This window comes from Hirundo rustica, chromosome 10, assembly GCF_015227805.2.
Source record: "Hirundo rustica isolate bHirRus1 chromosome 10, bHirRus1.pri.v3, whole genome shotgun sequence".
NCBI classification, from domain to species: domain Eukaryota; kingdom Metazoa; phylum Chordata; class Aves; order Passeriformes; family Hirundinidae; genus Hirundo; species Hirundo rustica.
The window spans coordinates 24,667,480-24,692,595 of record NC_053459.1 but is presented as its reverse complement, the minus strand read 5'-3'; the positions used below and the strand labels follow the sequence as shown (position 1 = coordinate 24,692,595).

At 51.2% G+C, this 25,116-nt stretch overlaps 1 protein-coding gene across 10 annotated transcripts in view; it reads right to left on the bottom strand.

Moving 5' to 3' along the window:
• VEPH1 (ventricular zone expressed PH domain containing 1) overlaps positions 1-25,116 on the bottom strand; it is a 60,506-nt gene that overhangs the window by 5,212 nt on the left and 30,178 nt on the right. For 6 of the 10 annotated variants that reach the window (XM_040074270.2, XM_040074267.2, XM_040074268.2 and 3 more), the window contains 4 exons: positions 23,008-23,228; positions 18,124-18,333; positions 16,737-17,122; positions 10,099-10,391 (listed from right to left, as the gene is read on the bottom strand). In XM_040074270.2, the coding sequence (XP_039930204.1) occupies positions 10,138-10,391; positions 16,737-17,122; positions 18,124-18,333; positions 23,008-23,228 (1,071 nt within the window). In that variant the 3' untranslated portion in view covers positions 10,099-10,137. Of the gene's footprint in view, positions 1-2,126; positions 2,245-5,303; positions 5,439-7,472; positions 7,613-10,092; positions 10,392-16,736; positions 17,123-18,123; positions 18,334-23,007; positions 23,229-25,116 lie in introns of those variants that run through there. The other 4 variants (XM_040074271.2, XM_058421940.1, XM_058421941.1 and 1 more) reach the window with 3 other exon arrangements.

Sequence of the window (25,116 nt, the reverse complement as noted above, 5' to 3'; positions counted from 1 at the left end):
CTGGAATGGCCCCGCTGGGAACACACCACGCCGTGAGCCGGCGCTCCTCCCTCCCAGCGAGGGCACCTCCGTGCCTGTGAGCGCACCAGCAGGATTTGTGGGAGTGCTCCTCCCCAGTGGCAGGAAAAGCCAGTCCAGGGTGATTGAACAGCGCTTCTGGAAAAGCCTGGTTGTGCAAGACATGCTTTGGAAGCAGAAGAATGCGTGAGGAGTCAAACTTTCTCTGATTGTCACTGTGGGTGCATCAACCACTCTGCTTCGGCTTTACTGGTTCTTTCCACACAGGATCAGCTTCCAGCTCCAGAATCCCTCCCAGCTACAGCCAAACAGGAGTCACTGATCACGGGAACACGGAATGGTTTGGGCTGAAAAGGATCTCAAATATCATCTCATCCCACCCTTTCCACCATCCCAGGGTTCTGCCATTGTCCAGCCTGGCCTTGGGCACTGCCAGGGATCCAGGGGCAGCCACAGCTCCTCTGGAATTCCATCCCGAGGCAAGGCCAGGGTTTAAGGCAGAGTTTGCCCAAGTCTGAAGGATAAATGGCATCTTGCAACACGGCATCCAAAAAATGCCACAAAACCCCACACGAGCCCAAGCCAGCAGACAATAATAGAAAAAGAATTTTGCCTCTGAATTCCTTCTTCAACAGGAGCTGGGTTGCTAAACAGCATTGCCGAGAGGAAGAAATTGCTTTCTTGCCTCTCAAAAGTATTTCAGATTTCAAAGGGTCTTTCCCACTCTGGAATGAAAACAAAAGATGTTTCACAGCCTTTAAATTCCTTACCAATCCGAGGAGACCTCCAAATGCTTTCCTGTGTCAGATCTTACGGGCCCAGAGAGACCCTGCAGCGTCCCCCACCCTGCCACGACCCTTCCCAGCTGCCACAGCTCTGCAGCACCGGTACAAAGCTGGAGCTGTCACCCCCTGCAAGTTTTTATTCCACTGAGCTCCCTCTTCCACGCTCCTTTCCTCAGCTTTCACGTGACCCACTGAAGGGATTTACTTTCTCAGTTTTCTGAAGGCCTTTGGGGCTCAGAAGCAAATCACGATACTCACAACGAGCCTCCCTCACAAAAATTCTTTTAAACTGAGACAAAGAGAGCAATGAAAAGGACAATGAAAAGGAAAAAGCCAGGAGAGCAGGAGTGAGGCAAGGCTGGGCTGCTTAAATGTCTTTGGAAATTCAGACCAAAGTTACTTCATTCGGCTCTTGACATTTTAAGCAAGAGGCTTGTGTTCCTCAGCTTGACATCCCTGGTGTGATGGGGAAACCACACTGAGAGCGCAGTGGAGATGAAGTTTTAGCTAAAGCAGGATTTCTCCTCTGGTCCTGGAGTCCCACAGGAGGTGTGGAAGGAGAAGAAGCTCAAACACCCCCGGAATGAGCAGGGGCAGCCTGGCCTGAAGCAGCAGCTGGGCCACTCCTGCAAGACTTCCTAAATCCGGGCTGGATGCAGTCTGAGGAGACACTAACTGTTAAAATAAATCGCTGAAACAGCCAATTATTCAAACACTTGGCCAAAAGAGTGAAAATTCTTGGCCGGGCTTGGTCAGACTTTGACGGAGTGGCAGAAGGCATCCGAGAACAAAACGTTCTCTGCCTGTCAGGGCACTGAGGGGTGCCAGCAAGCTTCAGAGGCAGGGCACCAGGAGATGACACCTGGGAGAAAGGCTGCCTTCTCCTATTTTCCACTCACCCTCTTTTCCAATACAGCTGGAGTATTGTGCTTTTATAAGACGTAATCACCGTGTCCCTAAGGAGATGTGAGATCATATAAATGATATACCAATAAATGATACCAAAGCAAATCATTCCGAGAGCGAGGAAAGCGGGACCCAGGGGCTGTTTCTGTGCCAGCATCCCCTGACTTGTGGCACCCTGATGCAATCCTTTGTCTGGACACCGGAGGATAGCTGCAGAGCCCTCCCACGCCCCAGGGGTCGGTGATGGTGCAGATTTGGGCTTGTGTCCCCCTGAGCACACACCAAACCAGGTTTGGGCGAGTCCCTCACCTAAGAGGGGTTTAATGGAGGATTCCAATGAAAAGAGCCACTGGAAAGTTTGGTTTCCCCTTTCCTCGCCATGACCAGTGAGCTGCACTCGTGCAGGGCCCGGGGTACCTGTTGCCTTCTCGGGGTTGTTGCACATGAAGCACTGCCAGGCTCCTGCCTCCTCGCTGTAGCCAAATAAATCGAAGAACCTCACCTCCTCCAGCTGCATCTGAACATTCTCCAGGTCCTGGGGCGGGAGGAGAGAAACCAACTCAGGAGCTGAAGGAGCACTGCTGCTCCTGAAGCCTTGGGAAGGCTGAGCTGGAACAGAGACTGGACAGAGCTGGAGAATAAAGTAGAGATTTATTGAAAGGTCTTTAGGGTGCACCTTGGGCAGGACAAGAGCCTGGCCAGGGACACACCCAAGGTTGAACCAAAATGGTCCCAATATGGTGACAAAATGGACACAAAATGGTCACAAAATGGACCCAAAATGGACACAAAATGGACACAAAATGAACACAAAACAAACACAAAATGGAGCCCCAGTCAAGAGGTCTCACACTTTGATCAGCCCATGGCCTGGGCAAGAATTACAGGGCACAGGGACGAGGCTGCACACAACATCGAGGAGTTTCCCCATCCTGTGAAAAAAAATCTGGTGGTGGTTGCCATGAGGGGAAGGAAAAGGGAGCAAATCCCGCTGCAATGTCAGGGCAGAAATCTGCCCGTGCCGCTCTGCACTTGGAACGACCTGCGTGAAAGAATCTGCGAGGAGCCGCCGATGCCAGGAGGGAAAAGCCTAACTGGAGAGCAGGGATTTATCTCAAACCCTGGCTGCATCACCCTGAAAAGCTCAGCGAGCCCACTGTGCCGGCGTGGCTCTTCCTTCTGCCACGGGAACCCACAGGAGAGGGAGGACAGAGCGACCCACGGCGACCCACGGCGACCCACGGCTCAGAAATGGCAATTCTGCTCCTGCCAGGCCGAGCAACAAAGGAACCTCAGGGATGGCATGGGGCTCGTAAAGCACTCACCAGCTCGGTGCTGCCACGGCAGGAGGCAACAGAGGAGCCAGGACAGCTCAGGGCACAAGCAGGACTTTGATAAGGAGCCCTGGAGAACCCCAGAAAATCTGGGAGGATGCACATCTGGAAGTGCTTTGCTCCTGGCGCGCCTCGAGCCGCGCTGAAGGAATAAATGAACGTTTTCTGCGGCATGGAGAGGCTGCCCAGGGAAGCACAGGGCGCTGTGGGAGAGCCAGGCACTCCCTGCAGCTCCAGGGATCGGCACAGGGCTGCACACCCGGGATAGTCCTCAGAATGCAGCCTGGAGTGAAGCACTGATGTCCTGCATTACTCTCCAGGAAAATGCTTTAGAATCCATACTGGGAAAAATTTATCACCTTCCACTGTCCCAGGGTGCTCCAAACCCCCTCCAAGCTGGCCAGGAATTAATTCCCAATATCCCATCCCACCCTGATGAAGCATTTCTGGCTCTGCTAGAGCCCAGGGCATAAAACTTGGTCTCAAACCTTGCAGACAATGTTGATGCTGCATCAACACATTTCAAGCCATCGAAAATTAAAAGTGCTGTGCTTAATGAAGCAATCACACCCTCAGAATTTTGCTTCCTGGCAGAGGGATAACCTTAACATATACAATAATTTTGTCCAATAATTCTCAGTTTCTGAAGTCCTGTTAGCAATGGGAAGAACTTCTGAGATGACAAATTCCCATTATGACAGAAGCTTAGGAAAGTAAGGATTTAGGTTGTGCAGAGAATGTTCCAGGAGGAATTTTTGGGAAATGCAAAAGCTAAAGAAAAGCTTTATGGCAGTCCTAGTCCTCGTTCCCAGCGAACTGAATGGAAATTGCACTGGAAACAAACTGGAGTTCTCAGTAGTAAACAAAACCAGGACAGACTGTGGTTCTGTGCTAATAGAACCACACCAGAAGGTAAATCCAGCAGCAAGAGCAGGTCAGGTGTCCGTCTGTCCCTCTGTCCCTCAGCCTCAGGGCTGTTGGAGCTCCCCTCTCCAATCCCTGCTGCATCCCCACCCAGCAGGGATCAGGATCTCCCTTCCCAGCTCCCAGGTGCTGCCCTGGGGCGAGGGGAGCTCCCACCCCAGGCTGGAGTGCTGCACCTGAGTGCAGCCAGGCTCGTGCAAGCCCTGCAGGGTGGGAATGGGATGTCTGCTGCCCCACACCACCTCTGCCCCAGCTCCTTGTTCCCCCATACCCTTCACACTGCCCCAGCTCTGACTTTGGGTCAGCACAGCCTGGCAGGGGCTCAAGTGAAACCTCCAGGCTCAAGGCTCTAAAGCCTCTGGAGTTCTGAAGGTGTTCCTGACAAAACTCTGCTTTTAAATCTTGGTAATTTAATCTCATTCCACCAGGCATCTTCGTGCCCACAATATTCTGAGAGAGAGCGTTTTAAAATCATGTTTGACAACTCATTTCATCCAGCTGAGCTGGATGGAGATGCTCAGGAACAAATAGATATTTGTTTTCCAATCCTGCAGTGGCCTTTTCCAAGCAGCTGATTAATGGCTTGGAAAGAGCATTCACTGAAATCCTGGAGACAGGAAAGAGCTTTGGGCTGCAATCCCTTCAGTGATGGGGGGTAACTAATGGCACATGTGCACACAAACAATTCCATCAAAGTGTGGTGAGCTTCCAAGGGCTGCCCAGCACCCCAGAGCAGCGGCTGAGCTGAGTCCAGCGCTCCAGACTGGGGAGAGCCCCACGTGCAGCATCCCTGGTCCCCGTGACATGGGGTGCGGGCCGAGCCCGGGGACCTGCCACAGCACAGCACAAAACAGCCCTGAGGGGTGTTTCAGATGGGACATCTTGGGCGGGATGGAATTAGAGGTTTAGGTGGGACAGCAGTTTTCATTTTCAATGGTTTGAAATGTGTTGGTGCAAATGCAGTGTCAACACTGTCTGCTGTATCTGAGACCACTCTCTGCTGTATCTGAGACCAAGTTTTATGCACTGGGCTCTAGCAGAGTCTGAAATGCTTTATCAGGGTGGGAGGGGATACTGGGAAGGGATTCCTGGCTGGGAGGGTGGGCAGGCTCTGGCACAGGGTGCCCCTGGGTCCCTGGAAATGTCCAAGGCCAGCCTGGAGGGGGTTTGGAGCAGCCTGGGACAGTGGAAAGTGATAAATTTCCCCCTGTATGGATTCTAAAGCATCCCACCTGCTGCAAGCCCAGCAAGGGCTCCCTGGTGGTGTTGCAAAGGTTCCAAAATGCAGGGCCAAGTCCTTGTGCTCTTTTTGCGTGTGAGGAAAGGAGCCCCTTACCTTCTGCTGTGGGAACGTGGACTGGATCATGGCAGTCTCAAAGCTGTGCATCCCCTTGAGCTGTGTCTTCTCCCACAGGGCCTTGAGGACTTGCACAGAGCTGCTTTGTATCGACAAAGGTTCTGCAAACAGGCTCTGAAGAAAACGATGGAAACTCTTTCAGGCGTTTTTTCACTCACTCCGCTGACACCAAGGAGCATCTTGTCCTCACAGTGGGACAGAGATGTGGTTGTGAGGACAGCCAGGGGTTGTGAGGCTAACCAGGGGTTGTGAGGATAACCAGGGTTGTGAAGATAACCAGGAATGATGAGGATAACCAGGAGTTATGAGGATAACCAGGGTTGTGAGGATAACCAGGGGTTATGAGGATAACCAGGGTTTAGGAGGATACCCAGGAATGATGAGGATAACCAGGAATGATGATGATACCCAGGAGTTATGAGGATAACCAGGGCTTGCTCCAGCTCTCCCCAGGGAGTTCTGGTGGATCAATAGGCTCACAATCGGATACAACATCAACTATCTCATTTCCTTTGGGGTTTTTGAAGCTCATTGCACGTCCCTGGGGTCTGTGGCTCACCGAGGATCTCCCTTCAACGAGCACCACACTGCCTCGGTTCTGTACTGACACGTTCATTTATCAGCACTTCAGCAGCTCTCTGTGAACCACACAGAGCCCTGGGTGAGGAGCAACCCCCTGGAAAAACCTGGCATTTCCAGCCAGAGGGAGGAGATGCTTCTGTGCCCTGCAGGGGTTTGTTTGGAGCTCCTTCAGGTCTCAGTCCTCGAGCAGTTTGTGAGCACTGGACAGAGAGGGATGAAATACAGGAGGGAAAACTCCACAGGGCATTCTCAACACAGAGTTTTCAGCACCTGGACACTCACAGGACAGGAGCGAGTGTCACACCTGGGTGGGGTGGGAGCTGTCACCCCCAGAGCTCCCTGAGCCTCAGGACAGTGAGGATCCAACCTCCCACCACCCTGAACCTCCTGGGTTCTCACCAGCACCGAGTTCTTTGTTGCATCAAAGTTGGTGGTACAGGAACACAAAGTCAGTGGCTGAGAGAACATTTGTGCCTCTCCTGTATCCCCTCCGTGATCTTTTAATTAAGGAATGCATTTACACGCAGGAGCCAAGATGAGAGTGCACAAAGAAATCTGATTTTCCATACCATAACTATTTGATTTCACAATAAGGGCAACGTCCCTCAAACACGGGATTCCTGGATGGACTTTCTGTCTCCTCTGTCTGAGCAAACTCATCCAGCCTAATCCTCCTGTCCTGCACTAATAAGCTCCCAATTTCCATCCAAGGGTTTTGAAACACAGTAGAACTCTCCATTAATATTTTTTAAATTAACTGACTGGTGTTCTTGAAAAGTCTCTGTTTCTAGGAAAACACACAGGGCAGAGCAATGCAGGCTGTTCCACCCACAGCCCCCCTGGCTGTGCTACGTTTTGGATAAATCCTGGGTGTCCCCAGGGCTGCCTTAGGGTGGGATGAGCTGCAGGGAAAGGCTCTGGGTGTGCTAAGAAACTGAACATTGTCTTTGAACTCAAACCCCACCTGTTTCACCTCCAAGTGTGAATGTAGGGCTCTCTCTTAGTTTCACACTGTTTGTAACCTGTTAGGGAATTCCACGTCTCTCTCTCAGATATTGGGCTGAGCTTGGAAACAACGTTGAACACAGGAAAATCACATGAACGGTGGTGAGCAGCACTGAGCAGATTTACAAATTCTGCTCAGTCCAAACCTCTGCAGTAAAAAAAACCCCAGTGGGTTCTGCCCCTCCAACCTCCTCCTGCAGCCTTGGGCTTGGTGCTGCTCCCCTAAAACCCACTGCCAGCTCCTGGCTGCTCCCAAGGCACCTGGGACTTGCTGGAAGCTTTGCCTGAATAAAAACAAAATGGTTTGGTCCCACTTTTTTTTTTGTAATCTCCCCAGCCAGTTTGAATTCGGGCTGTTGAACAGAAATATAAAAACTTATAAAGCACAAAATCACCTCAGCCCAACCGAAGGAGTTTCTGAGGGAGCACAGGGATCTCCAATAACCCTGAGCTGGAGCTGTGTTCACTGAGCTCAGTGTTCAGTGAGTTTAACCGTGAAACCTTCTCGTCCAGGTGCCACGTGAGCAGCGCAGAGGTGGCCCTGGCTCGTGTGGCCCTCACCTGCTGGAACAGGAACATGATGTGGATCCAGAGGGGAGGCTGCTGGCTCACCAGGGTGAAGCTGGACTTGCTGTACAGGCAGTAGTGGCCCTTCAGGGCGCAGCTGAAGAACAGCTTTGCCACGCAGCTTTGAACAGTGTCTGCAAAGGGATACGTGGAAGGTTAAAATCAGCTACAGGCCACCGAGAAAACTCAGTGCCCGTGCTGGGGGGCCAGAGCCACGTGGGAAAACGTTGCACTCAGGATTTGGGACGATCCTGCAGTCAGCAGGGCACTGGTGTGTCTGCACCCTCAAAGAAGGAGAGAAATTCAGTATTCAGTGCTCCAAATCCTACCCAGTAACCCTTTAGTGCCAAAGGCAGGAGGGGCAGCACAGCCCAGCCAGGCTCTTCATGCTCTTTCTGCTTTCTCACGGGATATCAAGCCATCAGATCCACCAAAAGTGGGTATCCCTTATCCTTATCTAAAGAGTTTCTTGGAAAACCCCTGCCCTGTCAGGCCCCAGCCCCGTGGGGCTGACACCTGTGGGATCCCTGCTGAGGTGATGGTTTCAGCTGGAAATGGAGCCCTTGAGATGCACAATTCTGCTTTTGATAAATATTACAGATCGAGGAATGGTTTGGGTTGGGAGGGACCTCAAATTCCACCCAGTGCCACCCTGCCATGGCAGGGACACCTCCCACTGCCCCAGGCTGCTCCAAACCCCAATGTCCAACCTGGCCTTGGGCACTGCCAGGGATCCAGGGGCAGCCACAGCTGCTCTGGGCACCCTGCACCACCCTGCCCACCCTCCCAGCTGGGAATTCCTTCCCAACATCCCAATATCCCAACATCCCACCCATCTCTGCCCTCTGTCCATGTGATGCCATTTCCTCAGCAAACCCAAACAGCTTTGTCAAAGGATGGTAAAATGTTTTTCCCTTGCCAGTTTTGGGAGGGTTTGGGACTGTTTGCAGCCCCACAGTCCCACAGCCCCAAAACCCCACAGCCATCTGGCCTCTCTGTGGCATTTCTGGCAGATTCCACCACCCCACTTTTCGATTTTCTGCATTTTCAGTGACAGTCTGACCGCTGACACTTTGTTCTGGCAAACATCCTTTTGTACCTCTGGCAAACCCACTCCTCACATGTCCCACTTTTACATGAAATACCGAATTTATTGCTGAATCTCCCTCCTATGCATTCGCACCTTGATTAGATGGAAAACGTTCAAAGCAGGCATTTCAAGCCTGCCTGCTGCTGGACACACAGGCTGCCTCTGCTCCCAGCCTCTCCCTGTCAGGACATCCAGGAACCATCTCCGCTTAGTCACGTTTTCTCAAAAGTCACAGCTCATTTTTCCAGTTGGGAGGTTTTCTTTTGATTCCTTCTCCCCACGCTGATTCACCAGGATAGCAAGAGACTGAGTCACATCCCTGCGTGGCTGGCCCATGAGCAACACACCCCAGCAGGGAAAAATGGGGCAGGAATCCACTCCTCTTGGATTAGAGGCACAAAATCCACACACTCGGGCTGTGGGGAAAACTTGAGTTCAATTAGCCAAACCTACGGGTTCTTACCCAAACCTGCTCGTGTTCACTGCAGCAGAGTTTGGGGAGCCAAAGGGGTTAATTAGAGCCATCCTGAATGCTGGGGCACAGGGAGGCACACAGTGACATTTCCAAGGAGGCTGTTGACAGATGCTCTTCCAAACTGCAGACCCCTCACAGGTGCTAGAAAAACCTTCAGGACGCACTGGAGCAGAAATCGAGGCTTGGCCTGGGGCCATGTGTGTGAAAAGCTGATGTTTCAAGATGGGAAATGGCTCTTAGCTAAAAATGACCCTGAACCACAGTGAAGAGGAGCAGGCACTTTGCCCTTCCTCTTCCCTGGAACATTACAGCCGTTATTCTTCCAGTTACAAACACGTGGATTGACCAAAAAAACACCTGGGAGCAGCAGAAGGGGCAGCAGCTGAGGAGAGGCACGCAGGTGGGATCGTGTTGGATGGGCTGGGGAGGGCATTCCCAGGCTAAAAAAAGGGCAAAGGATCTATGGAGGAACGGGAGGCCCTGGGAAAGCGCTTGCCAAGTTTTTCTGGTGACACTGAGGAGCAGACAGAGGCTGAGGACACAGCCAAAATCAGCGGCAGCTCCAGACCAGAGCCTTCGCTGGCTGAGCACAAAGCTCCTGGAAAACTGCAGCGCTCATTTGTCAGTGCCCACTGCCGAAAGCCCCTTCCCAGACAACCTCCCAGGCTCTGGAATGAGCAGGGCTGCCCTGCTCTGGTTGATGGGCTCAGTTTGGCAGGGGCTGACAAGCGGCCCACGTTTGCTGTGTGCATCTTTCAGCAGCGTGCCATGGACTCCCAGGTTCCAGCAAGAACAGGGAATATCTGTTATTCCAATGTCAGCAGAGTCACGGAATCATGGAGTGCCTTGGGTTGGAAAGACCTCAAATCTCATCTCATTTCACCCCTGCCATGGCAGGGACACCTCCCACTGTCCCAGGCTGCTCCGAGCCCTGTCCAGCCTGGCCTGGGACACTGCCAGGGATCCAGGGGCACCACAGCTGCTCTGGGAATTCCATCCCAGCCCCTCCCCACCTCACAGTCAGGAATTCCTTCCCAATACTCCATCCATCCCTGCCCTCTGGCAGTTTAAGACCATTTTCTCCTGTCCTTTCGTTATCTCCTGAGTTCCCCTCCTTCCTCAGCCTGGCCTGGCTTGGCAGGAGAGTCCAAATACCACAAGAGAAGGATCTGAGAACGTGAGAACACGTGAAGAGCGGCACAGGACACAAACCCACCCCACAGAGTCACCAAATGGCCCAGAAGACTGATCAAGCCCCCAAGGAAACGTTCCTCCAGCCCAGGAACATTTCTCAGCCCTCGGTGAGTCTCTGCCTTCCAGCAAGGGGAGAAGCGAGGACTCGTTTCTCCTGCAGGAAACAAGGGAACGCGTGCTGCAGTTGTTAAAGTTCACAACCGAGCGCTTGTGCCTGGGGAAAAGGAACAAAATACAGCCAGAAGAACGTCAGTGGAGCTGTTAATTGTTACCTATCCCAGCCTCACGTGCTGGGCTGAACCGGGAGGGTACAGAGTCACTGGCTCAATTAATGAGTGATTTGATTTACATTGGTAATCCCTTACTACTAAATGAAGTCTGCTAATAGGAGTAAAAGCATGCTCATGAATTTCCTAAATAGGATCAAACCCACACATAAACATGGAACCAATAAGAAGTGGATGCAACTTTTTAAATTTGGGGTTTAAGCTTTTCCAGCTCCCTCAGTTTCCTTTGCCTGACCCCTCCAGTTTGGGTTACAAAATAAACACATTTATAGGAGGAGAGGGCAATTTTTGAAGCAAGCAGCTCCAAGAAACTCTGCTTTCTGTTGTTTTTAACACCACTGACTGCGGGTCTCACCCGCAGTGGGTTTCACCAGCACTGACAGGAAGGCAGGGCTGTGACGGGGTGCACACCCAACGAGGCACAGCACAGCCTCCACATCCACAGGGCAAATCCAGAAGCTCAGAAGTCATAAAAGCATCACAGAATCACAGACTGGGTTGGAAGGGCCTTAAAGCTCATCCCGTTCTCCCCGCCGCCCTTCCCCGGGACCAGGTTGCTCCAAGCCCCATCCTGAAGCCCTCTGGTTGATGCCACCACGCACAGGAGTGTGCCAGCCGCCGGGCAAAGCCCAGCCCATTTCCAGGGCTGCTCCCAGGGCGGGTGTGAAGCTCCCAGGAGGTGTCACACATGTGTGAGGGCAGCCAGGGAAGAGCTGGTTGCACTCCCAGGGATTTCTCCGCGCTCTGGACCGCCAGGAGCACGACGGCCATCCCGAGTGGTGGCACTGCCATCCCCAGTGCCTCCTCCAGCTCTGGGGATGCCAGCTCCTGTTTGCTGTGACCCAGCAGAGCGGCACCGCTCTCCTGGGCCTCTGATCCCACTGCGGGACCCAAGGCCATCTGTTCCCAATCAGGGTCTGGCTGATGGAATGCTGGAATTTATCAGGCCGGAGCAGGGGTGAGCACTGCAGGGGAGCACTGAGCGTTTCCATCCACGCCGTCATCTGGTCCCCATTACCCCCGAGTTCCACATAAAACATAATAACAACCACATTGGCCAGCACGCTGCAACCTGCTCCCCCCGCCGCCCCCCGCTCTGCCAGGGACCCCAGGGAATGTTCTCTGGGCGGATTTCCTCCTGCACGGCACCCAGGAGCCAGGAACGGCTGCTGGAAAACGCTTCTGATATTTTTCACTGGATGCCACAGGATGCGGCCCCGGTGAGCGAGGGGGAAATGATTCCACGGTGTCCCAGGGCTCTGTCCTTCCCAAAGGAGGCTGGAGATGGCAAATCCTTCAGCATCCCTGGCACACAGATATTATCAAAAGCTCTCTTTCCAGCAGCTCACTCCACATTCAGAGCTCTGAGCGCTCATGGTGGCTTTTTAATCCAAATTACCTAAAAAATCGAGCAGAACTAGAGCAGGAAGCAAGGGGCTGTCCTTGTTATAACCAAACCCAGCAGCTGTGCAGGCTTCTCTCTGGGAATCTTCTGCACCCAAAGCAGGACACACGGGGCCATGGGTCGGAGGCACCCTTCTGGCAGGTGTGGGGAGCAAGGAGAGCAGATCAGAAATCCTGCAGCGTGTGAGCTCAGGGTGAGAGCAGATCAGAAATCCTGCAGCGTGTGAGCTCAGGGTGAGAGCAGATCAGAAATCCTGCAGTGTGCAGGCTCAGGGTGAGAGCAGATCAGAAATCCTTCAGCGTGTGAGCTCAGGGTGAGAACAGATCAGAAATCCTGCAGCGTGCAGGGTCAGGGTGAGAGCAGATCAGAAATCCTGCAGTGTGCAGGCTCAGGGTGAGAACAGATCAGAAATCCTGCAGTGTGCAGGCTCAGGGTGAGAGCAGATCAGAAATCCTGCAGTGTGCAGGCTCAGGGTGAGAACAGATCAGAAATCCTGCAGTGTGCAGGCTCAGGGTGAGAGCAGATCAGAAATCCTGCAGTGTGCAGGCTCAGGGTGAGAACAGATCAGAAATCCTGCAGTGTGTGAGCTCAGGGTGAGAGCAGATCAGAAATCCTGCAGCGTGCAGGCTCAGGGTGAGAGCAGATCAGAAATCCTGCAGCGTGTGAGCTCAGGGTGAGAGCAGATCAGAAATCCTGCAGCGTGTGAGCTCAGGGTGAGAGCAGATCAGAAATCCTGCAGCGTGTGAGCTCAGGGTGAGAGCAGATCAGAAATCCTGCAGCGTGCAGGGTCAGGGTGAGAGCAGATCAGAAATCCTGCAGCGTGCAGGCTCAGGGTGAGAGCAGATCAGAAATCCTGCAGTGTGCAGGCTCAGGGTGAGAACAGATCAGAAATCCTGCAGTGTGCAGGCTCAGGGTGAGAACAGATCAGAAATCCTGCAGTGTGTGAGCTCAGGGTGAGAGCAGATCAGAAATCCTGCAGCGTGTGAGCTCAGGGTGAGAGCAGATCAGAAATCCTGCAGCGTGTGAGCTCAGGGTGAGAGCAGATCAGAAATCCTGCAGCGTGTGAGCTCAGGGTGAGAGCAGATCAGAAATCCTGCAGCGTGTGAGCTCAGGGTGAGAGCAGATCAGAAATCCTGCAGCGTGTGAGCTCAGGGTGAGAGCAGATCAGAAATCCTGCAGTGTGTGAGCTCAGGGTGAGAGCAGATCAGAAATCCTGCAGTGTGTGAGCTCAGGGTGAGAGCAGATCAGAAATCCTGCAGCGTGCAGGGTCAGGGTGAGGGCAGCGAGGCTGCAGCAGGTGCAGGCTGCAGGGCTGCAGAAACTGAGGGAGCTAAGGCAGGAGAAACCGAGTGGAGTCCATCCCAGCTGGGTGGGGTGGCTGTCCCCAAACCAGCACGACGACACCGATAACCACAGAATCACCCCTGAACTGCAGTGGGTTGGTTTGGAAGGGCCTGGGCAGCTGCCATCATCAACATCCTGGGGGTATCCAGGAGGACGCAGAATCCCAACCCATCCCAAAAAATATGGGCGGAGGAAACCTCCGCTGAGCTCCATGAAAACTGAAGAGCCTGGCAAATAACTGAAGAGCCTGGCAAATACGGTGGCTTGTTCTTTTTGTCCTCTTTTGAGGAAAAGATCCCCAGGATTAAGAGGCTTTAAGCGACGAACGTGACTTTAAAAAATGCCTCAAACTGCATCAGGTATGTCAGAGATGTAGGTCAGGGCTCAAGGCTTCAAACTAAGCAGGAACTGAACCAATAAATGGATTTTTGTGGGTTTGGGCTCCTTCTTTCTGCCCCGGATCAAATCCTCTGTCTGACTGCAGCGTTATTCCAAAACATTTCCCTCATGCACACGAGTCTGGTGTTGCAGCTTGTCTGCTCTGTGGAACACCCCTTTCTTTAGGATAAAACCTTCTGGCCACCAGCCCAGTGCTAACACTGCTCCTGCTGTAGGATCATCACCCAATTCACAGCTCTCCCCTGCCCAAGGCACGGCCAGCCAAAAATAGTAAATATTAAACACCGGGGCTGACACGGCAATTTTTCAAGGTCTGTATGAGGCATCTTCAAAATGTCACAGACAGTTCATGGATCCACCCTGACACTTCTTAACCTGCAGCCCTTCCCCAGCTGTAAAACCTGACACTCCAGTTAATACTGCATCCATTTGGACGTGGAATATAAACGGAATGAGCTCAGGAGCCAACAAGGAGCCTGCAAATCACACCCCGTAAAGCAGGAATGCTCCACGAGGGGTACGACCCACGCAGCAAACATCCAACTCGAGAGCAAAAAAAGCCAATTTGCAAATCACAGACAATTTCAGGGAGCAGAGGTGCCTATTCTGTGTGCTTTGAACTCGCCTCTGACAACTTCATTGCGTGTTCTCCAGCACCTGGACCCGGGCTGACGCTCCCTTAATCCTCCCAGTCACTCGTGATATTGCAAATCTCTTTTCCAGGCTGCAGAGTCCATTTATCTCCATTGTCATGGAAGCCTCTGATTTTCCTCACGCTCCTGCAGCCACTCTTAGCCTTCATCCTTCAAACTGAGGCTCTAATTAATGCAGGCAGTCCCAGAATGGGTAGGGTTGGGAGGGACCTTCCGGCACCTCCAGCTCCTGGGCAGGGACACCTTCCCCTGTGTCATTAGTGCCCAGATCGGAGGGGTCCCACAGGAAAATTGGGATATTCCCAAGGTTCTGGGGTTAAGCCATGAGGGATTAACTCCATTCCCAGACAGGCTGCCCCAGGTCGGACACCAGCAGTGGCAGAAATGCAAACAGGGGTGGAATTCTGGCTGAGAGAGCAGAATTTGGCCCATTGCCCCTGGGAAATTCTTCTAAGTGCCATCCACACCCTGCTGAGCCCCCAGAGCTGCCACCTGAGATCCCAGGAAAGGCAAGGAAAAGTTGGGAAATGTGCACCCTTGCAACACGTTTTGCCACTATTTCCTTCAAATACTCAGTGTCGTAAGGGGCTGCTCTGGAGTTCTTAATCTTTTCCTATCTTCCACATCTTACACATTAAATTTCCAGTTCAAGACTCCCACACAGCCAACATAAAATCAGCCAGCTATGTTTATTAATGTTTTCTAATCTTGTTTTTTTTTCTGCTAGACGCGTTGCTGAAATGTAAAACACGCCTCTGAGTGGGCCCTGTTAGAGTTTGGGGATCTCTGAAGTGCAATAACTGCAGGTTTCTGGAGAGGTTTGTGCAATATCTGGAATATTAACAGAGCTGTCCCCTGTGGAATGAGCTGGGCTGCATTTCTTCAACGGATTTAGAACGAGTCCCATAAATCTCTGCTCTGCACATGTGTCCCTGCTCAAGGAATTTCCCTAGGAATGCTGGTTGAGGATTTTCAGGAAATTACAATAGTTTGAATGAATTTAGAAATAGTCACATGCCTAGGATGTATCATAAGAGGTATTGCAGAAAGGAAACTGAGCAATACATTAAAAAATATTCAATATATGGGATTTCATTAGCGCGGGGTCAGGGCACTCAGCACTTCAAAAGCCACGTTGTTCACTCTCATGTTTTCACTGGAGTTTTATGGAACACAAGTTTTATCCTTAATTCTACCAAATAACTATTTCAACCACTAAACCTGGAATTTAAGGTATTTAGGAAATTCTTCAGAAGCATAAGCTTTTAAAATATACATATAGAGAAAGAATTATATCCCTTTTATGAGTGGGAACTGCTTTTCCACTTCTTGACCACTGAGAAAGGAAAAAAATTATTCTTTTATCAATTTCATTTATGCTTGTTAGAGCTGAAGTGACGCTCTATTAGAAGGTGATGTTGGAAGCGACTGAAAATTGAATTTATGAAATTAAATTCCATTTAATTTATCGAGGGAGTTGCCTTTTTGGGATCAATGTGGCCCATGGAAGGGTTGGGCTGTGAGCAGCTCGTGGCCACCAGCGAGGGGCTGGATGCACCCAAAATCACCTCAAAGGGAATAAACAGGAGGCTCCCGACCCGACCCAACACAGCTCAACCTGACCCAGCTCAGCCCAACTCAACCCAACCCAACCCAACACAGCCCAACTCAACCCAACCCAACCCAGCCCAACTCAACCCAACCCAACCCAACTCAACCCAACCCAGCCCAACTCAACCCAACCCAGCCCAACTCAACCCAACCCAGCCCAAAGCACTCCCTTCGAAGAGGAGCAGATCACAGACCCATCAGGGATGAAAGCAGCAAACATTCCAGCACCCCAGGGATTGGTGAGATGGGATCCAACCCACACCACCAGGGATCTCACCCTGCTGTGCCCTCAGGGAGTTTTGTGGCTGCCCTGAGGCCCCTGACCTGCACCGCCCCAACCCAGCTGATTTAATAACTTGGTAATGAGGAAGGAGCCCCGGATCTGCCCCAAACCAACCCAGCAGGAGCCCTATGGATCAGCGTGGGGCCCATGGCACGTGGGCTGTCCAGCACACGTCCATCCCTGCTGTCAAACCCAGCTCCACAACTCCAGCCTGGAGCCAGGAACGTCCTCTCCCTGCTCCTGTGCCCAGAGGCTCTGCCACCCCTCAGGGCTCATTCCCCATGACATCCAAAGGGAAATCTTCACTTGAGCCATCTGGGAGAGGCAAGGGATGTGCTGTGTCCCTGAAGGACACGAATCCTGGAAGGTTTCAATAGATTCCATCTGGGAAAGATGATGTTTCCTAAAGCTGATGTTCCTCCCTGTCCGTGCTGGAGGGTCTCTGCTCCCCTTTGCCAGAGCCCTGAGAGGGGTCTGGGTGGGAGTTAAAGCTCCTGGGAAGGCTCATCCCGCTTACCTTCGACCACACACTGCTCAGGGATGGGAATCCTCCTCCCCATCTCCAGCACGTATTCTTTTACTTTGCCCAGGTTTTCCTTCAGGTGCAGGTACAGCTTGTCCTGGCATTCCACAGGGCCCGTGGCTGCCTCTGCCCTGCCCTCCACAGCCTTTTCCGGGGTCAGTCGTGGCAGGCTGGCTGCCTGGGGGTAATCAGCACTTTGGGGGGAAACCAGGGAGTTCCCCACGTGCACTGCTTCAGGGTGGACCCCAAAAGGCAGCATCTGGTGCTCCTGGCTGAGGCAGATCTCGGAGAAGGAGATGCCAGCAGGGATCTCCCCATTCTCCCCTCCCTCCGAGCTCAGTCCCTTCATCCTGAGTGCGTGCAGGGCCAGGCTCTTGGACCTGCAGGGGAGGAAGGAAGGGAAAAAGGGTTTGGAATAGAGGCAGGGCGCAAAAATCCCCCCAAAACGTGCCCTGTGCAGCTGCCTCGGACAGCTCAGTGTGGGGCTCACCGTGACGGGGGCAAGAACCTTCTGGGAAATCTGCATTTCAAAAGCCAAGCTCAAGCCACAGCTTTAACGAGCAAATGAAATGAAATAATATCCAAGTGATATCCACATATCCCAAATCCTGCCACAGGGGGAGCGAGGCAGCCCCTCGGCAAGGATCTTATAACCCCGGGGGTGGCGTGGCTGCTTTACCAATCACATCATAAAAATGTGACAAAAACCCAGCAGCGTTTCACTGAACCAGCACCCAGCCTCCAGCCCTGGATCCCTGCTGGAGATGGAGGGGACCAAAGAGGGCAGAAGTGGCTGAAAGGGCAAATCCTGGAGCAGGGAGAGCAGAGCTCTGCGTGGAGCTGTGGGGCAGGGACAGCCTGAGGACCCCGATAAATAAACTTGACAGATTTTGTTTATTGATAAATATTGTTAGTGATAAATGCTGTCATTGATAAATATCGGTGATGACACCCCAGGAAAGCTCTCAGGACCTTCCTTTCTGTGATTTCTCAATGCAGCTCTTTTCCTGCTCTTTTTGCTGCTTCAGGGCACAGAAAAGATTAAATGGGATCCCTAGAGCAGCTGTGGCTGCCCCTGGATCCCTGGCAGTGCCCAAGGCCAGGTTGGACAGGGCTGGGAGCAGCCTGGGACAGTGGGAGGTGTCCCTGCCATGGCTGGGGTGGCACTGGAGGGGATTTAAGGTCCCTTCCCACCCAAACCATTCTGTGATTTAGAAAGATTCCCTCCAGCCCTTAAGTTCACGGATGCAAAAGTTTGTTTAAAATTAAGTTTATGCTGGCTGTGGGTATTACATGAGCAGACCAAACCCCCCGTGTTTGGATAAAGTTTTATGACAAAACTGATCTCCCTGAACCCCTCACACATTTTCCAGAGCCATACCTGTTAAACCTCATGTCCTTCCTTTCTTCTTTAGAGACCTGGCCCAGGCTGTATCTCCTCGCTGAGCCAGGGGTGCTGTTGTCCACATTTATTTTCTCTTCAAAAGCCTGGATTTTAACTTGCAGCTTTTCATCTTCCTCGCTGCTGTTCACCACAGATTTTAAATCATCCAGTGGTACAGGGCATTCTGCCTCAGGGTCGTTTTCCATCCTGAGGAAGCAGAAAGTAGAGGTTTAACCCTGGCACATGGTGGTCATTGTGCTGATGCTGTGTCTCTGCCTGGGACTTGTGGTTTGGATCTGGTAAAATAATTATGTTTAAACAGAGATTCCCCGAGGTTATTTTCAGGAACATCCTCTAGATCAACATCTCTGAGGGATCAGAAATGTTGAACATCTCTGACAACCCTGGATTAAAAACTGCCAAGCACCAGAAAATCACAGCTCTGTCCCTGATAGTCAGTTTTTTTCATCTGAACTCAAGCTGTCCTCTGAAAATTCCTGAACACTGACTTATTGCATTATTTTCACAAGGCAAAAGTCAAGCTACTTGCAGACTTTATAGAATTCTGTGGTTTTAAAGCTTTGACCAAAGTACACGCAGTTCTTACTGAATTACTGCACTCTGAGAAAGTAAAATGCCTTTTAAAACTGGGGGAATGTTCTGAGCAATGTGGCTCCAGCTCAGCAGAGAGAAAATGAAGAGTTAAAATGAACTTGTAGGACTGCAGGGGAAGTAGTTTTGCTTTGGGTTTGTTATGTTCGTCTTAAAGTCACAGAGTCAGAGAATCATGGAATGATTTGGGCTAGAAGGGATTAAATATCATCTCATTTCCACCCCCTGCCACGGGCAGAGACACCTTCCACTGTCCCAGGCTGCTCCGAACTCTGTCCAGCCTGGCCTTGAACACTTCCAGCCACAGTATATGACATTTTAATGCAAAAGTCTCCTTGTAACATTCAAATGTTACATTCAATATAACATTCAAAAAAAAAAAAAAAAAAAAAAAAAGGAAGGGAAACTGTAGATCTTCCGAAAAGAAAGCTGCTGGAAAAGACACTGCTGGTAAAAATCTGCTGGGTTCCCTCAAACAGCTTTGAAAATGGCTTTTTCTGGGTTCCTTCATCTCTCAGAGCCTGCAGAGAGATTCAGCTGCTGCGAATGTTTGGCCATGTGCTGGAAATCTGGATTTGGGTATCTTTACTCTGCCTTGAAGATGCTGCAGCAGCAGCAGGACTGGATTTCCCAGGGACCAACAGCAAGAGCATCACTGCTCCTTCCCCTCTCCCTCTCCTGCTGGGATGATGTGGAGCTGGCACAAACAATCACGGGGGCAGCACAAAGCAGACAGGAATCCCTTGGAGAATCAAGGGGGATTGGACAGTATTTACTTTTTAACCTCTACTCACAGCTCTAAAACAAGTTTGTCATGCTTCTGGGCTATTCCTTTGTTTGATTTTCATTTTTTCCCCCTGATGAACAAACATCTGACTAGCTAAATCTGTAAAACATGGGTCTATAAAACCACAAATGAGGGGGTTAACACAGCCCCTCCGAAGCAGCAGAGCCTCACAAGTCCCGCTCGCAGTGGGGAAGCCCATTAAAAACTCCCCAAACTGCAAATTACCAATTGTAAAAAGCCAGGTTTTTAAAGAACAGCCAGAGCTGCGGCATCACAAAACGCACTTTTTCACTTGTTTTGATAAAGGCAGCTCAGGATATTTCTCAGGGGAGCTGGCAACTTTTGTCTTGCTTTGTGTTTAATTTAAGCAAGATCGCATAATGTATTAACACTGGGGAGCACTTGAAAAATATTCTTCTGTAATAAAGACCCTTGAGGTGACCTTTCCTAACAAATCTTCCTGGGGATGTAGGACATGATTTAATTTATTGGGAAGCAGTCACTCCACCACAGCTCCCAACACTGCTGCCATTGTGGGAGCTGAGCTCGAAGGAAAACTTCTGTTCCCTGTGTAAATATGGGCAAAGCCTCAGGACACAGAGAGGGGATTGATGGACTGGTGGGCTCTGGGAGTGGCAGACCCCAACCAGGGAGCCTTTGGTGACGGTTGGAATTCAAAATGGGGTTTCAGACAGCACCTCTTTGTCCAGCACTCTCGTGCTGAGCTCCCGTGGCTTCGTGAAGGGAATGCAAGGAAACACTTCTCCCGAGGAATCGTAAAATCGTTATGGTGGGGAAAGAAGCGCCGATGAATCCCATTTTCCACATGTAGAGCAGAAAAAGTCACTCCTAGGGTGTGGAGGGTGGGCTCCTCAAGCCACCGTCTCCTTTTTGCCCTTCTTGGTGTCAGGATTTCCAAGTGGGAAGCAGAGGAGCTCCGAGCACCCAGGAGCTCTCCTGCACACCAGCCTTATGCTCACATCAGTTCCTTGGGAAGCCAAAAGCACAAATCCCCCAGGAAACCCTGCATGGGCTCCATCCCACCCCTCTGGGATGCCTGGCAGCCTCAAACTCATTGATTGCAGTCTTGGCAAGAGGCACCGGTGCCTTGCTGAGGTTGCTGGAGCAGGATCAGCTCCCACCAAAGCTGTTTGCAGGAGGAGGAGGATGCACAAGCTCATGGAGAAACCAGAATGCCAGAAACAGTGCCAGGCTGCTGATGGCTTGGTGCTTTTAAATCCTCTGGGCAGATGCACCTCAATGTCCAGATGGTGCATGAGCATGAAGGACATTTCTCCAGACCAGCAGTACCATTGTCACACTCCCAGTGTGGGGAAAAAAAGAGCACTCCAAAGGGAGATTAATGAAAATACACCTGGGATTGTGGCCAGGGCTTCACCTCCGTGCACGTGGAGGCACAAGGAGGTTTGTTAAGGGAGAGAAAATAGCCTCCTCTAATAGGATGGACAAGAAAGTTTGAAGAAGGCAAGTGGTGGAGAAAAGATCATGGAATCGTCAGCAGAATCCCAGGTGGGTTTGGGCTGGAAAGGACCTTAAATCCCACCCAGTGCCACTCCTGCCATGGCAGGGACACCTCCCACTGTCCAAGGCTGCTCCAGTTCCTGTCCAACCTGGCCCTGGGACACTGCCAGGGGTCCAGGGGCAGCCACAGCTGCTCTGGGAATTCCATCCCAGCCCCTTCCCACCCTTCCTCGTATTTAACCTAAATCTCTCCTCTCCCAGTGTGAAACAATTCCAGCCCTGGAGGAGCAGCCTTGGTGCAGCCTCTTGTGCTCAGTGCTCACCCAGAACCAGGACTTTGAGGCTTTCCTTCCCTTGAATTGACTACACTGCTCCTCTAGGCTGGATCAGTCCATTAAAAACCTTGCATATGCTCTTTAAAAGCCCCTCTGGGACTGAATAACTTGCAATTTTGGGACAGTAAGGAGCAGCAGAGCATGGCCTGGTTTTAATTATGTTCCCCCAGTCCCTGCATGTGAAATTCCCTGCGTCAAACGACGCCCGGCCAGCCGTGGCTCTGAAGAAATCGGCTTCTCCCTGTGTAAATGCAGGAGTTTTGGAAGGAATGGTTATAATCCAGGCACACAGTTTAAAATCCTGGTTTCCTCTCGCAGCACAAACACTCTGGATTGCTGCTCTGCAGCTCAGTGACTGCAGCAGCTCCAGAGCTGGAAGGGCACTTCCACCTTCACACCTGCACTGGTCCCACTTCCCAAGAATCCAAACCCGCCCTGCTTAAGTCAGCAGAGAACTCTCATTCAGCCTTGTGTGATTTAGCTAATACTCTGCTTGATATAGCCCTGAAATGTAAAACCAAATAGCTAAAAACTGAAAAAACAGCATTTTGCTGTGATCTCTCACAGCCACGATGAGAAAACGAGGGCACAGAGGGTTGGGGAGGCAAGGAAATTTAAAATAAATAATTAAATAAATAAAATCAAGGAGCAGAGAGAGAAAATCATCTGGAACCACACTCACACAGACGAATGAACCTTCTGCTCTTCAGCCAGTCCTTAACAAAGAGAATTCTAGTGAGAAACAACCAGATTTTGATGAAAACCTTGTTTTTAACTGGGTTTTTTAGCAGCTCTAGAGATGAATTTTAAGCACAGAATACAACAAGGAATTGGAATATCACAGTATTTTAACAAATAAAGTAATTTTCCAACCACGAACGGAGGGACCACGATGGGTTGTGAATAGTGAGGGCTGGTTTCTCCTCAGGTTCTGCCACCAGGTGAAGCCTGGACATTCCTCACAGCCTCGAGCTAAGATGAGGGGCTCAGTCTGGGTTCCTCTTTCATTTTTACCTCTCTCCAGGACACCAATAATTTGTTTCTCCACTGACCTCAGTGTTTTGGCTCCACCGCTCCCAGTCTGGCTCCGGGGCTGGCCTTAACCGTTAGGAGTTTTCTGACATCTGTGTCCCATTTTTTTCAAAGGATCACTTCTCCTCTGTGCCCCCCTGACCTACTGCACTGTGCACAACTCTAATTACGAGTCTCTCACTAATTAGAAGTGACTGCCACCCCGTATTCGAATAACATTCCTCTCCTCACCGTGACGAACGTCACGACGCTTTAACCTCGGCGTGCCCAGTCAGAAGCAGCTGAGTGAGCAGAACATCTCCCTGTGGATGCTTCAGAAAATTTTTTTTCAGACATTTTTTTTTTTTTGGCCAAATCTTCATCAGGGAGCTACGCCAGCCATTGTTCTCACCACCCTCAGTGGGCATTTTCCAGAATAAACTCAATGGTAATTGCGAGGCCTGGCTTCGCTGATTTATTTTTAACCGAGGCTTTTTTAGCTTGCCATAAGTCGACTTATCTGGGGCATGGCTTTCCTCACGGCAATGGGGGTGTGTTTAACAGAGTTTAACAGAGTTTAACAGAGAGTTTAACAGAGTTCTGGTGCCTCACAGAGCCCTGGAGAGGGCTGAGGCTTTGTCAGCCCCACAGTACCTGGCTGCCGCCGCACCGTCGGTGTCGAGCTGCCGCACGAGCAGCCTGGCGATGGCAGAGAAGCTGTTGCTCATGCGATAAATGTCTCTGCTCTGGGCGCCCAGGATGCTCGAGAAGGTGTCCGTGAGGCTCTTGATCTCCAGCAGGAGGATGTGGTGAAAGGAGTGCTCCATGCTGGCCAGCTGGTTCACCAGATACAGCAGGGACGTTCTGGCTCGTTCCTGGGAGATAAGAACAGAGATAACAGCACACAAATTCATTGTTTGCTGCTGTGAGGGGCTTTGTGTGCTGCCACTGAGTCACTGTCCCTGGGGAGGGGTGGCTGACACGGGCAGCTGCCTCAAACACAGTTGATTTGTGGTTACACTGGAGTGGCTTTTGTTCCTCTTGGTGTTGCCTAACCCTGCTTAACTCAGGACATCTTGTCTGCACCTCAGACCCAGAGCCAGATCCCTGAAGGCTCTTTGAGGGCCCTGCATCGTTCTGGGTTGGTGCATCAGCCTGGTTCAGTGATGAGGGCCCCAGCAGCACCGAGCTGCCCTTTCACCCCTGATGAGTCTGGCTCAGCTACTCCATAAATCCAGAGGATGGTTTGGAAGGGACCGTAGAGACCTCCCAGTCCCACCCCTGCCGTGGCCAGGGACAACTTCCACAGGTTGCTCCAAGCCCCACCAACACCTTCTGGAATGGGGAACCTCCAGCCTGGACCTGAGCATCTCCAGATTAGGGCTCCTCTGTTACAGTTGTCCTCATTAGACTGGGTTCCACAGTCCTAAAAACACCCAAGTGGGAAAAGCAGTGGAAAACCCAGCAATTAACTCAGGAACTCCCACCGGATCCTTCAGTGGGGGAATCCTTTTGCTCAGGGAAGCCCACTTGGTCCTCAGCAGATTGAAACGGAGAGTGGGAGATGTTTGGATTTCAGCCTGTGCTGAAACACAAACAAAGGCAAAAACAAACAGCTTTCCTCTTCCCAAGGGCCAGCAGGGAGCTCATGTGCCACGCACGTGCTCTGCACTCTGCAGGGTCCCAGCCCCATTTCCTCCTCTCTTCTGGGACCTCGTAACCAGAGAGCAAAAACTGCTGAAAGTTTGATTCCAAAATCCAGCTGGGCTGTAAAAACACCCGTGAGATTTTGGCAGGACGCAGCCCCAACACCACGGGCGAGACTCTTTTTGAAGAGCAAGTCAACGTAATCCAAGGAAAAGCAGCTCTGCTGCATCGTGCCATGACAGAGATAAATGGGAAGAGAGGATCCGACAAAGTGCATCCCTTCAGCCGTGTGGGGAAAGCTCCAGCTGCACCCAGGGCTGGCCTGATGCGATGGAGGAGCTTTTTCCTCAATGGCTTGGATGAGGTTGACTTTTTGGTGCACAGTCACTCATTTATTTGAAAGCCGATCCTTCCTCCAAGAGATAAACAGAGGCTCAATTAACATTTAAAACACATTTCTGTTTTCCAAACAAACTGTGCAGCAGACTAAATGGAGGAGCAGTTTTGACCGTTTTCCTGTCACTTTGATCCAGCTGGAGAGTCTCCAGCCATGCTGAAATGCTGCTACTCGCCTGGAGTGAGGTAAAAGAACAATAAACTCGCCTGAGTAATATAATATGTCACTGCTATACAAAACAAAATTAAAGCAAAATAGCTCAACATGAAAGCAGCCGTCATCCCTGCCACAATTCCTATCCAAAATGTTTCACCAAGCCTATTTGGATGCACACAACCCCCTGTTATTTCAGCAATGCCTGTTTGATGTATTCGTGTATATTCTCGTAAGCAGCACTTACATTTTACGGCGTTACATCTGCCAGAAGGCCAAGAGCTAAAGCACAGGCAGTGAGGTGTGGCAAAGTGTTGTGCTTTTTTCCTTAAAAACAGGTTCAGGAGACTACAAAAAGATCACAGGGCCTTCAGAAATAACTCCAGCTCCCAGGTGGTTCAAAACATAGGGGGAAAAAAGAAAGTGTGCGATTGCCCTGAGCCCCTAGATGGTTTTTCATTTGCACAAATTTATGGTTAAGGGACAAGTTCTGGTTTCAACCTGGCCTCCCCGAGAGTGTCTCTGACACCAGCAGAAGTGGTGTGTGTGAACGAGGGGCAGCCTTT